This window comes from Alternaria conjuncta, assembly GCF_024043145.1.
Source record: "Alternaria conjuncta strain BMP 0040 chromosome Unknown scaffold_3, whole genome shotgun sequence".
Lineage (NCBI taxonomy): Eukaryota > Fungi > Ascomycota > Dothideomycetes > Pleosporales > Pleosporaceae > Alternaria > Alternaria conjuncta.
In genome coordinates this window covers 1,383,234-1,397,632 of record NW_026250092.1, presented here as the reverse complement: position 1 = coordinate 1,397,632, position 14,399 = coordinate 1,383,234, and the positions used below count along the sequence as shown (strand labels likewise).

General features: G+C 50.8%; 4 protein-coding genes across 4 annotated transcripts; all 4 read right to left on the bottom strand.

Moving 5' to 3' along the window:
• Positions 1-1,361: 1,361 nt before the first annotated feature.
• J4E85_002451 (uncharacterized protein) lies at positions 1,362-2,968 on the bottom strand (the record flags this gene model as incomplete). The annotated part of the gene is made up of 6 exons (XM_051466729.1): positions 1,362-1,551; positions 1,604-2,285; positions 2,336-2,415; positions 2,467-2,675; positions 2,731-2,900; positions 2,953-2,968. The coding sequence occupies 6 exons, from the start codon at positions 2,966-2,968 to the stop codon at positions 1,362-1,364; spliced, it is 1,347 nt and encodes a 448-aa protein (XP_051329584.1).
• A 5,592-nt stretch (positions 2,969-8,560) lies between these two features.
• J4E85_002450 (uncharacterized protein) lies at positions 8,561-9,199 on the bottom strand (the record flags this gene model as incomplete). The annotated part of the gene is made up of 1 exon (XM_051466728.1): positions 8,561-9,199. One exon carries the CDS (start codon positions 9,197-9,199, stop codon positions 8,561-8,563), a length of 639 nt encoding a protein of 212 aa, XP_051329583.1.
• A 1,185-nt stretch (positions 9,200-10,384) lies between these two features.
• On the bottom strand, positions 10,385-11,046 carry GPX1 (glutathione peroxidase gpx1; the record flags this gene model as incomplete). Its single annotated transcript, XM_051466727.1, has 3 exons — positions 10,385-10,582; positions 10,666-10,931; positions 11,004-11,046. The coding sequence occupies 3 exons, from the start codon at positions 11,044-11,046 to the stop codon at positions 10,385-10,387; spliced, it is 507 nt and encodes a 168-aa protein (XP_051329582.1).
• Positions 11,047-12,310: 1,264 nt separating this feature from the next.
• On the bottom strand, positions 12,311-14,113 carry J4E85_002448 (uncharacterized protein; the record flags this gene model as incomplete). The annotated part of the gene is made up of 3 exons (XM_051466726.1): positions 12,311-12,860; positions 12,909-13,898; positions 14,043-14,113. The coding sequence occupies 3 exons, from the start codon at positions 14,111-14,113 to the stop codon at positions 12,311-12,313; spliced, it is 1,611 nt and encodes a 536-aa protein (XP_051329581.1).
• Positions 14,114-14,399: the final 286 nt, after the last annotated feature.

Here is a 14,399-nt window from a genome sequence, read left to right as displayed (position 1 = left end):
ACAGCCTTGCCGATGGTATCGCGATGAGAGAGAGCTGTAGAGTGAGACTGTGGGAAGTTAATCGTGGGCGTTGTGGGCTGGAAGGATTGTGAGAGAGTCGATTGCGTGACTGTCAATGGCGGAACGTGTTCCGCAACTGTAAGAGGAAGTTGCAAAGACACGGTTAGGTCCCTCATCGCGATTTCGTGTCTGGCTCCACTACGAGATACTGATACGACGGCATGTGACATGCATAGGTGGACCATGTCCTCGGCACGGATAACACATCTTCCAACGGCCGTGGTGTACCGTATGTAGAGCACAGCACAGCAGCTCGGACATGTTTCGAATCGATCGACGAGGCGACGTTGCAACATGGGCCACATGTGGACCCCCCTCATTGCGAGGGGCACACGACGGAGGAACCATCCTCATCCCACTTTCGCGCAATCTTATCGTTTCTCCAACGGGTGGATGAGGGACGACCGGCGGAATAGTGTTGCAAACAATCCTGAGACAAACATACGGCTATACTCTAAACTCTCGAGATGAGCCCGACACGACACTGACAGTCTGAGTTCGCGCCTTGACTCATGGCCCTGGACCCCGCGACTCGTTTGACAACAGCCGGCCGCTGACGATCTGGGGTGGCCTTGCGGGCAATGCTGGACGTCAAACAACGAGGAATTACCTTGTGCGTTCTTTCAAGGCTGAAGCATGTAGAGGTTGGGGGGGGGTAGCTGGTCAAACGTGAGACCAGTGATCCTGATTGACAGCCAATCTGACACTGAAGATCCCGTCTGTCTCATTTTCCCCTTCTGGCAAGTGAGCAGATTTTACCGTCTCCCCGCTGGCTGAGGCGTTTTGGTTCTCGTCGGTCCGTAATGAAGCCTTGCGGCAGGCTGTTCGACCTGCGCTGATAGGTATGCTGGACCCTGCAGTTGAGGGTTGCAGATAAGCGGTCGCTAATGCAAATGGCCGATGGTCCGCTCGGCAGTCAACGTGTACGCTCTTGTACAGAGTTCCATGTGATGTGGTACGTTGGGCTGGGAAATTATTGTCGTACGTGAAGATGGTACTGCGTGAATCACTAGTCAAGGCCAAGATGTTGGTGAAGGTTTGGCTGAATGGTAGGTTTCTTGCGCTACTCGAATCCGATTGGCGAGCCGGCGTGTAGAGGACTCAACGAAAACAAAGACCACCTCCCATACACGTGTGCATCGGTGGATTGTTTTGTCACGCGTCAGATGTTTAGTTTCAAACACCACTCCACTGTAGAGGTCTCAGTGCCACGGAAGATGAGAGAAATAGATGGTATTGGTATATACGGAAGGAGAAGAATGGACAACAAGGAAGGCTTGGCGATATGTAACCACCTCCCCTCACTCAGAGCGCTCTTCGTAGGCGTTGAGACTGTAGAACCAGTCCAGCTTGTCTCGTATAGCCTCTTCTGTGTAATCTGCGTCGTCCACGTTCTTCGGTCGGAACTTGGGCTCCATGGGGTCGATGAACATGGTGGAGTTGTCGTAGCCCCATTTCTCAAGGTTCGTGACATTGAATGCCACCATCATGCTGCATGTTGTTAGTATGAAACTTCGTGACTACAGTATCCGAGAAAACTTACTCGTGGTCTTCGTGGACGAGGTTGTGACAATGAAACATGTAAACACCTGCCCACGGTGCGTAGCGAGCCACGACCCTGACGACTTCACCAGGAGCGATCCACACAACGTCCTTCGTACCCGCTGCTTCATATGGCATCACCTCGTTACGATTCCCCGTACGAGACAGCACCTGGAAGTCGACCAGGTGGATGTGAACAGGGTGCGAGGCATTTCCACCTCCGTGTCTCAACTCCCAGATCTCGTCCGCGCCCAGGACAGGTCTTGTCAAGATGCGGTTCTCGATGTCTTCCCAGCCTACACCGTTGACGAGCCACTCGCCGTCGATTCGCGAGAATTTGAAGCTCTTGGTGATGTTCGTCTCCGGAGGTGGAGGGATGTAGCGAAGCTCGGATGGTATGGGGTCGTTGTTGGTGCAGTCTGTCACGGTGTCGCCGACTACGAAGCGCATGACGCGATCAGTTGCGGCGAAGTCGAGGTTTCCTACCATTCCGCGCTCGTTGAGCATTGTGATGTTCTTGCCTTGGAAGTCGGCGAAGTCGACGACGATCTCGTAGCGTTCACCTTCGGAGATAGCAAAGCTCGATGTGTTCACGGGGTGGGAGAAAAGTCCTCCATCCGAACCGATCATGGTGAAGTCCACGGTCTCTTCAGTCGTATCGTCTTGCAAGTATAGGACAAAGGCTAGATACCGTTAGTAAGATTGCAACTGGGGGATTTGTGGGGTGACTTACAACGGCTGATAGTACCGTCAAGGATGCGGAAGCGATATTTGCGTGGCTCAACATTCATGTACGGCCATGGTTGACCATTTCTGTTTCTGGGTCAGCTCAAGAATTAACTATCCAGAGTAATGTACACATACACATGAATCACATCACCCCACAGTCCAGTGTTGTTGTTCGTATCGAAAAGTAGCGAGCCATCAGGATTGTATGTCTTCGCGCTCAAGGATAACGGGATATCGTGGTCACCGGTTGGCAATCCGAGGGCTTTTTCGTCTTCGTCCGTTATGATGTAAAAGCCAGAGAGGCCCCTGTATACATTTTCGCCGGTCTGGCGCTCAGTATGGTCCTGTTAAAAGTCAACATGTGGTTTACAAGATAGAAGGAGATCAATGGAGACTGACATGGTACCAGATCGTTCGAGCGTTCTGTGCGTTCGGATAGTAGTAGTCTTTGTATTGACCGGGGAATGCGTAGTCTGCGGCCCAGCCATCGAACGGAGCACGGTTGTACTGGCCGTGAACATGGACTGATGAGTTTGTTGGACTGGTGTTTGTATATCGCACTACTGCCTCTGATAATTGAATCAGCTTTGACTTCATACATAGAACAATGCCGAGACCTACCTCGCCCTTTTCGCATCATGAATGTCGGTCCCGGTGACGACCCATCATATGTGTATAGAGTAGTGGCTGGTAGATTGGGGTATATTTGTTGGGTGGCTGCCTTGACTTCCACCTCGTAGTAGTCAATAACGGCACCGGTAGTCTCATTGGTGTAGGTGCTACCCACTGTCAGCGTTCGGCCACTTTCAACATGATGAGTACTCACAATTTGGCCTCCTTCACAGCAGGTATTGGTAGGGGATACTGGAAGATCCATGTGTATTCTGGGCTGTCCCATCTTTCGGTCTTATTGTTGGAGGGTATCGTGTCATATGGTGGTACATCGGTCGGGCTAGGAATTGGAATATGTGAAGGTAAAGTTACGTTGGCTAAAGGAGTGGCACGTATGCTGTGTATCAAACAGCCGACGAAAAGAAATGAACGAGTGACAAAGGGAGAATGCATCTTGGGAAGGAAACTCGACCAGCCTGCTTCCGCGGATGACGAGGCATCTCGAAAGCTTTAAGGAGAGAGCGATCAAACATTGTTGTTGACGTATGAGAACAGAACCGATCGTTTGATGAGGCATGGGCCATGTGATAGATCCTGCGTATCTCGCAAAACGAAGGACAGGCGCAGGGACTGTTGTGGCTGACTCCCAAGCATGCGGATCAGTATGTAGTGACTCCTCTAATCGTGCCAGGATCCACCATCTTGGGAAAGGAAGTTAAGGAGAGTTGGGCCATCGAAGATTGCACGTTGAATTGAGTTGAGAAAAGCGAAGAAAAAGAAAGTCAAGGGGGTTCTGCGGCGGTACGCCACGAGAGTGCAGTCAGTGTCGTCGGCATCATTAGATCTTGACACTAGAAGAGCGCTATACTGTTCTCCATCACTCAATACTTGAGCTGGGTGTGCGATTACAGCGTGGCGCACGAGTTGATGTCGTGAACAAGGAGCTACGATGATCTGTGGACCCTTCCCGCGTGCAGATGATGTCTAGGCTTGAAGCGGTAACGCTAATGCTTTCTTTGGCTGCTCTTCCTCCTGACACTGCGGTCTTCTCGCATTGTAACCGCACGCAACACCAACGCTTGCGCAAGACCCTGACACTACCTTTACATGCGTTCTCTTATCTCTGATCGCCAGTTACGAAGCTTATGCTTGCGTGCCAGTCCCTCGCTCGTGCCCCTCCTATCTTTGATCAACACTTCGCCAGATGCTGTAGCTCGGCCAAGCAGCGCCTCACGGTCTCCGCATCTCTCAATCTTGACAAAAAGCACCTCGATGTCTATTCTTGCTGTATAGCCGAGCACTAGCACGATAACGAGGCTGAACGCGAGGCCCCGAGTTATTGGCATGTCGCACCTGCCACACTACCACCGTGCTTGTTGCCATGATCGGCATCACGGCTTCGAATACCGCATTTTATGTGGTGGCACGGCACGGCACGCTCTATACACCTGGTTCGGGAGATTGCCACCGTTGACGCGGTAGGGCCACGAAGCGGCAATCGATAATCGAAATGGGAGATGCACGCCCTCAAGATATCGATATTGCCCGGTTGGAATATGTGCACCGGTATCTCATGGCTTATTGTTGTTTTGACGATGGAACCAAGTCATGCGTTGATGCATTAAGAGATCCGGTTGCATAGCGTGAGCAAGTACACGAGGTTGCGACTTTGCAAAGCCTATCATTCGGCCGAATGCGCTGCAAACACCAGCAGTCGAATATTCTTACATCTTGACTAATTCAGTCAGGTTAGCAGCTCACGTACAGAAAGTTCTTTTTTGCAGATATGACCGTTGGGTGGTAGCATTCTTGATCGGAAACTATTTCAGCAAAGCAACCCTACGTGGGGGAGAAACAGCAAGTTGGAGAGACTACTGTCAGACAATAACGTCGTATCAAACTGGAGGAGTCATTCGAATTTCGACATAAAGCACCCATCGCCTTCGGGCGCTAGAGCTTTTCGAGATGCCTAGTAAAACCCATAGCCTCCAAATCCTCCGCCATAACCACCGTATCCTCCGCCATATCCTCCTCCGTATCCGTCATCGTACCCACCACCGTACCCACCGTATCCATCATCGTACCCGCCATACCCATCGTATCCACCATGTCCGCCATCGTATCCTCCGTACCCACCGTCAAAGCCTCCCCCATATCCACCGTAACCTTCATCATACCCGCCATATCCGCCATACCCATCGAATCCTCCATCATAGTCATCAAAATACCCACCAGGAGCATAGTCCTCGTACCCATTATCATACCCAAACATTCCTCCAACGGGCATTCCCCGTTGAAACCCCCTCGCATAAGCTTGCCCTCCCATTTCCACCTCATCATATGCATCATGAAACCCCTGGAAATGCCCCATGGGGAATCCTTCTCTCATACCACGTTGGTCCCAGCCGGCCTTCTCAGCCCGCTCACGGCCTGCCTTGTATCCTTTTTTGGGGTGGCGTGGCATATCGCCCGTTGGGGGATCTTGGCCTGGCAGCCAGTACTGTGCCGTGGACGTGCGCCCATCTGTGTCCTCATAATGGTGTGTCCATGGACCTTCTGAAGTAGCATGAGGGCTGGCTGCGAAGGCGCCGTCCAATATGTGCTGCCGGCTTGGTGCTTTTTTCGATTTCTTCGCCATTGTTAATTGACTTGGATCGTAGTTTGTAAGGTGATGTGAGTGATGCTACTTTGCGAAGTTGGTATGTGTGTTGAGGAGAAGAAAAAGTACCAAAGAGCAGGATATATATTAGCTGTCGACCTTTCTATGACGACGCCAGATGTTGATGACTCGAGGATGTGTTGGCAAGATCTTGATAACTCGAGGCTGTGCTTGCAAGATCTTGGTGAAGAGAAGCTATACGTATGGTCGAAGTGCGACTTGCCTATGATGGTATGATGTGGCACGCTGTTTGTTAGATCAGTCACATTCCTGTTGATCCTGCATTGCCCTCTGTCAATTCTCGTCATACCTCCTGTTTACTTTGTATCCATACAAACCCGCCGCATGTCTGGCTCTGCTTAATTCCATGACCCGTCCATCTGAATGCTTTCGTCAACGGTGATGATGGTGATCATCATCGCCAATTCTCGTCCCGTTGAATCACAACCCGCTCGACAGCACCCATAGTATTCGTCGTTGGCGACTTTTCGTTCTTTCGGTTGGAGGTAAAGTTTAACCCGAACTCCAGCACACATGGCATTTCTTGTATTTCGTTTTTGTTTGGAATGTTCTCGAGTGGGTAATAGCGATGCAGAGAGAAAGATTCCCGATCTTTATACAGACTTGGATTGGCGCTAAGCTTATTGCGCGAGCGCAGTCACTGCTACTCATGACCGACTGGTTCAGCGATCTTGGGAAAGATATAGTATCGGGATGAACATAGGGCAATGAGTCCTCATACTATTTTTCGAAGAGCTCAGCGTTTTGGTACAACGAGGGAGAGGAGCGAGGAGCACATCAACTGGTTGTGCGGTAGTTTTGGTAAAATGTGAGGGGGGACAGTGTGTGTGTGGAAGAAGAGGGAATGTCCTGACGTGGACATTCATATGGCGATGCACCTCAAAACCGATCACATCAAATGGTGTGAGTGGGTTTTTTGACACATTTCAAAAAGAGCGGAAAGGCGTCAACTGGAGGAGACAACCCGGACAGGCCATGACTTCGTCCAGGCTATCTTTCAGTAGCAGTTCTGGTGCTCTGACCAAGAGAAAGAACGCAGGAGACATGGGAAAAGAAGAAGCACTTTTGAAGCTATGATGCCCTGTTTGGGGAAGTCACTACACACGAAGCATGCAACGGAATAATGCGGCTTTTGATAGAGCCTGCAATCCAAGAAGGAGACAATACTCAGACTGGAGTATCCCTTTAGCAGGTGTCTGGCTTGATTCTGGCGTCTCAATGAGAATTGAGGACCCGTTCGCCCAGCAATCTTCATAAGTAGCTGATCTCAGGCATGTTCGTTTCGTTGGGTGTCTTAGAAAGGCATTGGCAACATAGAGAGCTCTTTACCATCTTTTTAGAATCGAGGAACACAAGGTATGTTTAGTTGATAAGCAAGAGGACAGGAGGAGGGAAGCAGGTATATATACGCTCATTTAGGCGAGGAGGACATCACGGCGGTGGATCCGTATTTGTCGTAGTCCCAGAGACACATCGCTGGGTTTCTTGCTGATGTTTCGGTCCATCTCGGACGCCAGGGCAGACATGGAATGTAGGGGGTGTCTTTTGTAGAAATGAAGTGCTGCGAAGGACCGCAGTCGCCACATCATTGCCGTCGTTTTCGTTTTTGGAAATATCGGCGATAGTTGTAGGTTGGAAGGGAATAGATAACTGGTATAGATGCTTTTATAGTGCCAGACTGCAGAGAAAAACACATCAGGACTATCTTTCCTAGTTTTCAACACGGTCGGCTCCCGTATATCACGTCTCATGTACTCCAGAACAGCTTTCATCTACCGTACCTCTCTTGATTTTGGTGGGTGGCACTTTCCTAATCGGGTAATTTTTCGAAAGGTGTCGATCGCGGGCGTCTGCATAGTTACCACCGCGCCCCCAGCCCAGTAATCGTAACAGTACACCAGCCCACCACACATACATTATGAGCCTCTGATTTTCAGTTTTCCTCCCAAGAACAATGACGGTACATCACAGAAACTGGGTAAGACGTGAAGGTAAATATAGAGGCTGGAGTTGATTTGGGCGACTGGTTTTCGCGCAGTCGTGGTGGTCCTCGGTGGACACATGATATTGAAGGTATGCGCTTTGGCTACCAGTGTACCCGCTTCATGAGGACTCCGCATCCTGCTTTGTACTCAGAGAATGCCCATGATATAATCTTTCATGGTACTGTTTTGGAAGTCTCGGCGATTTTGACATTGGCATCTTGGAAGGAATGGACGAGGCTTCTTTCTCGTTGCATGCGGAAGTCCAAAGTGCGTTTTGGAGAGACCAACGCAACGACAACTCCATCACATCTCTCAGGTGTTTTTTTTTGGTAATACGATAACAGAAGTGCAGTGGAATAGAAGAGAAGAAGGTCTGCGGGAAGTCGCACATCTTTTAGAGTGAGCGGGACGCAGACAAAGACACATGAACACGTCTGCGATTTCTTTCTGGTACAGGAGGGTAGCGAAGTACCGAAGATCTTGCTCCCATGAACTTTGGTTTACATTGTTTCGTAACACCATTGCTATTCAGAACGCGGATTTTTGAGCTCAGTAGAAAGCATGCTCTTGCTAAGTGTAGGACCGAGGAAACACTCATGGAAGAGTGGGGCTGCGACTTATTAAGACAACCGAAGTCATAGATAGGAATGTGTTCTGATTTGGATAAGACAGAGAGTCGCCAGTCTGATCATGCATATGATTGGTATCATGTTTTAGTGTTCTCTCGCGCGAACGGAGGGTGCTCACTCCCATAAACTGTTCGAGGTGCACTTTTTGATAATAAACTTTTGAGAAGGTGTCGGGGTTGTAGAAGAAGGAATAAAGGTGTAGAAGACATCATTTATACACCATCTAGCACCTCGGATCACGATCCAATACAAACAATAAGCTATATGACCATCCGTTTGCAAAGTAATTCGGCTACAGTTCGCTATGCGGTGGACCTGGCCCATCACCATTTGTCTGGGTCCCACCAGGCGCCAGGGCCACCAGCTGTAGCATTGCCGATTTCCTCGAAGAAATACATTTCCAACTCAAACCACAAATTCAACACGTGTCCGGAAGACATGGTTAACCAACCAAAGTAACGCTGGGGGCCGAATGCCGTATTCTTTGGCACAGCAGCAGCCGCGTCGTAATCCGCCGCTACGCATTTGATCATGCCAAGGTCAGGGCTCGCCAACACGTCTGCATCGACTAGGATAAAGACGCGCCATGGACCATTGTCTTTGTTCAATGGCTGGCCTCCCGTTCCATCGTAGTAAAGCTGCCGTACTTCTTCGAGTGTCAAGCCGTCCAGGACCGCGGGATCTGAACGAGCATCCAGTTTGAAGAGTTCCTCCGCTTTGGTAATCATGGCAGGGTCTTCATTTGATCCTCCATGCGCTATGAGTCGATGCTTGACACCAGTGGTGATGTTCTGTAGCAGCTTGTCCCATTGCTCATTAGCTCCGGGTCCATAATACGTCCGATAGATGGTAAATCCCCAAGGCTGGAGGTAATCGTGAAGCTTTAACTGCTCTATGCTTTCACCCTCGGGCACTTTGCGCAGGCTGGCGACGAACTTGGTGATCCTGGGTTGGCTGAACATGGTGATGTTGACAAATGTGTCGTGAGGCGGGTAGGTAGGTAGCGAGGCCAATTTCGCGGGGATTGCTGAAATATTTGCAACGGGAAAAAAAATAGCGTGATGAGCGCCTGCAGAAAGTCCAGACAGTCGCGAAGCGAAGGATTGCGGCATGGTACGAATGGGCGGCCTCGGTGGCTTCCTCGATTATTCCAAGGTTCCATCGCTTCCGCGAGGTCTCACTCTCTGAAACGGAATCCGTGGCCATTGCAGAAGTACACAGTGCTATTAATACTGAAACATAGAATAAGAAATAAAGGTATAGAAGACACTATTCATATATTATCTAGCTCCCTAGGCTACAACCCAACATAGACAACCAGTCGTCGAGTTTGCGCAGATGAGTGCATCGGAAAGGAGGAAGGACAGCGCGAACATAGACTTAATCTCTGTGCTTTTGGATCTCGCATGTATAATAATATCATGATTTTCTGTCAAAAAGGTCCGTCCGCTGGCTCTCAGCTAATGAAATTCGAGAATTCTGTTTTTGAGAATCTTCGAACGTAGATATGTAGCTGGAATTGAGGTAACACATAAGCATCATGTCCCCAGTTCTTTTGGTAACGGCTACTTTGCCAGAGACGCAGACATGGCATTTCGAACAGTGTTGTTCGGTGCAGTGATCAAGCAAACAGAGGAAGGAGCCCACATGTCTCCTTGTTCACGTTTTTTTGGTGAAAAAGATTTTTGGTGGAAAGATATGGGGAAGTGAGTGAGGAGGTCGATTGACGATGTTTTATACCTACAGCCGAGACCCGCTAGCGACGTCTGGAGAACAGAAAGTGTCGCCCATGCGCTTGCAAGCGAGTGTTTTGGAAAAGTAGAGTGCGGTCAGCGGCTGCAGCGCGGTGCTCGTACATGTCGATAACATGGCTTTCAGAATGTCCTCTTTGTATGGTGCTGGCGCTCGATTGGTCTTTTCAGTGATGCGACGAGCACGCAAGAAGTACACTCGGTGTATACTCAAGCCCTGACCATTGGGCAGGATGTTGACACACATCACCGTGGTATCCGCCCGGCCCAAATCACGCATAGCCGCTCCATTCGTAGTGCGATCAATTCCATTCAATGCAAGTGGTATCAATACTCCATCATATATCCCTCAGCCTCCCTCTCGTTATGCCTGCCGTGCATCACGCCCACACCCGTTTATTTACCAGCCAACTCCTTCTCGATATCCGCCTTAAGATCCTCAGGCTTCTTCGTGCTCGCCCACCTGCCCTTAACCTTTCCATCCTTGCCAACAAGGAACTTCTCAAAGTTCCACTTGACACGCTTGAGGCCCATAAGGCCCGGCTTCTCGTTCTTGAGCCATTCGAAGGCGGGGTCTGCAGAGGAGCCGTTGACCTATGCGCAACAAAAGAAAAGTAATTAGCATGTGTTCATTGTATCGCATAAGCCGTGGTTTCGTTCGTTCGTTCGTTGCTTACATCAATTTTCCCCAACACGGGGAAGCTAACACCGTAGTTCAACTGGCAAAACTCCTGAATCTCGTCGTTGGAGCCTGGGTCCTGGCCACCGAACTGATTGCACGGGAAGCCGATGATTTCAAAGTCGTTGGGGTGTTTGGCCTTGACGTCTTTGTAGAGCTTCTCGAGGCCCTCGAATTGGGGGGTGAAGCCGCATTTTGAGGCTGTGTTTACAACGAGGACGACTTTGCCGTTGAGCTTGGAGAGGTCATAGGGGGTGCCCTTTTCTGCGTGGGGTTGTTAGTTGCTGTTGCGAAGAGAGATGGGCGAGAGGGAGAGGAAAGAGAGGTGTGACGTACTGTCCTTGGGCTTGAAGTCGAAGAAGCTCGTTGCGGAGGCCATGGTTGTGTAGTGTGCTGCTCGTCCTGGTACTTCTTTCTTTACGTAGACAGTCTTCTTCTCGAAAACAGGTATATAGGAGCGTGTAGAAGTAGTATAAGCGCAAGGTGCAAAAGTGGTGGTAAGGCTTCGGAGCTTTAAGTCGTGTCGCAAAACAGGTCTGAAGTTCGTCGCGATACGCGGGGCTGTGCGGCTTGTCGCCCCTCCCAATCGAATCATGGCATGTGATCGTAATCCTAATCCTAATAATCCTACGCAAACGCGGAACTCCGTTGACCGTGTTTTGCTTACTCGAAGATTCGGTCTAGCCAGGCACGACTGTTTGACTGGCGGTTTGGGCTTACGCAATAAGACCCTGATGGAGACCCGATCTTTGGCTCTGGCCATCGGGCCTGACAGGTCACACACAACCTCGGCTTGTCCCACCCACTGCGTACTACGGACGAAAATGCACCTGGCGGTGGGGCGCCGTTGACGACTTCGGTGATTGCTTGCTACATTTGGGACTTCACGCGATCGGCTTCTTTAGATAAAGAGAAGGTATTTGGAAGCATGAGGGGCTGCCGAAGTATGCCGGAGTTGGTGAGGGCGCCCACGACGTAGCAGCTCAGGCACACTCTATTGCCATCAACGACACCAAAGGTCACACACACACACATGCACATGAAGAGTGATTTTGATAAAACAACAACAATATAAATAGCAAAACTACGTACAAAAGCAAGAACAATCTCTCCTCCAGCCACCAACGTCCGCGCGGCGGGTAATGATGGCTATACAAGACCGACCTCTTCTCCATGGTCATCCTTCCGAATACTGACAACTAGCCAAAGAAATACAACTGTATTAATTACACTCCTCCGTTAACATTAGATCAATCTGATACATCAACCAACTCATGCCATGCATAGTGCAATGAGTAGACCTCAGTCCTTCTCCCCCTCAGCGGGGTTGCTGTCGCTCCAAGAGCTGACTAGCTATCCTTTGGCATCCGAGTCCACGGCTGGGACATGTCCTTGGCTCTGTATCCTGGGTTTTCTCCGGAGATTTGTGGCCATCCAGGGCAAGTGGCATCCTTCCGAGACTTGTGGGAAGTCATGGTCCTTCATCCGCGAGGCATGCGGGAATCCATCCGGCTTTCGGAGAACGCAGAAAATCAAACGCGATGTGTATGCATTGAAAAAACAAGGGTAAGGGTCCGGCTTCGTGATGACAAACCTGCTGGCGGTTGTCTCTGCAGACGGAGTCTACCAGACGTGTGCTTCATTCAGCCGCCGAAGACATCTCGGTACTGAGTGCAGATGTCGTGGAGGCCAACGACCTCCTTCGTCAACTGGATATCGTCGCCGAGCTCGTTGGGGGCACTGAGATTGGTCAGAACATCAATGATGTGCTGCTTCTTGCTCAAGAACTCCTTGGTGAGAGCCTCTCGTCGCTGCTGGCGTTGTTGCTCGGCAGTGAGCTTGACAACTTTGACGCGCTTCTCACCGGTCTCCTCAGCCGACGCCTTGCGCTTGCGAGACGCCGACTTGCGAGGAGCCTGTCCTTGGACAGGTGGGGATGGCTCAGTAGTGGGCCCATCGTATTGGTGCACTCTCTTCATGTGGTCGAAGAGGTTGTAGCGACGAGGGAAGCCGTGACCTGGCACAGCGCGCTCACAGTCGCGGAAGTGGCAAAGGTGCGGCCTCGCGCCGTGACCGTGCATACCGTGCGCCTCACGTTCGTGACGGAGGAGGCATGCAGTAGAGGAGAACTGCACACCGACGCAGGTCTTCTTGTTGCAGCGGAAAGGCTTGAGGTGAGAGTCAACGTACTTGCTGTTGTAGGTGTCAGTGCATGTTGGGTTGTGTAAGAATGATACATACTCGTAGTTGCACTTCAAAGCGGTGGGCTTGTGGGTGCATCCGGCCTTGCCCTCCTCAGGGCAGTGGTACTTTCCATCCTTGTCTGGTGTCTGCTGGTAGAGAGGGTGGCTGCGGGCGACCTTGGTGCGCTCTTCTTCGAGCTTGGTCTCAGCTGCCTCAGACTGGGAGAGGCTGTCCTCGTTGTCTTCCACTGAGTGGGCGACAGATGCGGGCTTGGTGTCCTCGAGAACGTTGACTGTCTGAGGGAAGTGAGCACTGGCGGTGCTGGTCGGGGTGCCGACGAAAGCGCCGAAGCCAGCATCTTGAGCTGAAGCTCGCCGTGACTCTTCTTGAAGAGAGTATGATGAAGAGTTGCGTAGAGTGGCGGGACGCTCTGAGGCATCGTATGAGGCGCTGTGCCAGTTGCGCTGAGGCGAGTTGAACATGGTGTCGTTTGTCGGCCATGATGTGAAGGTGAAGGGGTTGTTCTGGAAGTTGGTCTCAGATGTAGCCCACTGTGGTGAGTCGGCGATGGTGGACGGTGCGAAGCGAGGCATGTTCGCTGGCGAGTAGTGTGTGTAGTCCTGAGCTGTAGAGTAATTAGCATATGTGAGGGGTCCCTCTGTGGCATTCCATGTTCCGGATGTGGCTGGTTGCATGTGGCTCATGTCCAGGGTCTCCGGGAATGTGCTGTAGTTCTCCGAGCTCATTGTCGGCGAGTAGATGTCGCTGCCAACAAACTGGCTGCTGATCCGGCTATCCTGGTGGTGTAGCTCCGGCTTCTGGGCTCCGCGCCGGCTGGCGCCGCTCTGGCTCTGGTATGCGCTGTCCATGCTGCACTCCGAAGCAGTATCCTTGATTTCAAAGAATTCTGCTGTGTGCATGTCCTGGAAGTCTGAAGAAAAAGGAAAGTCCGGTGCGGAAACGACCGGGGCTGGGATTTCCTTCCTCCACTCAGTGATGTTTGAGATGTAGAAAGCACTCTCCGGTGGTGAGTCGAAGAAAGAGTCGCTGGACACCAAAGTTAGTATCCAAACGCGCAAACCTAACATGTTCGTGAAGATGTACAAAGGAAAACGCCATGTTAGTATATCCGAGGATGCCTATAGAGGAGTCAGTCAGAACAGCGCATAGGCATCAGTGGTTAGCACGCACCTTAGGAAGCCAGTGAGATTGGGATGGCCCGCGAGGTAGCGACCTGGTTCCTGGAGAGGTAGGGACGGCATTGTGGGTGAGCTGAAACATCCACAAGTCCTTTGGCGAGAAGTTGGTGATCCAGTATATAATCCAGTCAGATCCAGTCACGTCCAATGAGGCCAGGAAAGATGAAAGCGGAGCAAATCATCCATAACATCTTAGGCTCCTTCAATAACAATCAAGTTAGTTTCGGATCAATAGGTCGATGTGGATAGGCTGAAGCTTCAGCCTACAGTACGTACTTCGTATCTCCAAATGTTTCCAAATCAGTCCATGACCATGGTGGTCCTCGTTAGCGTCCAGTGGAAAACCGTG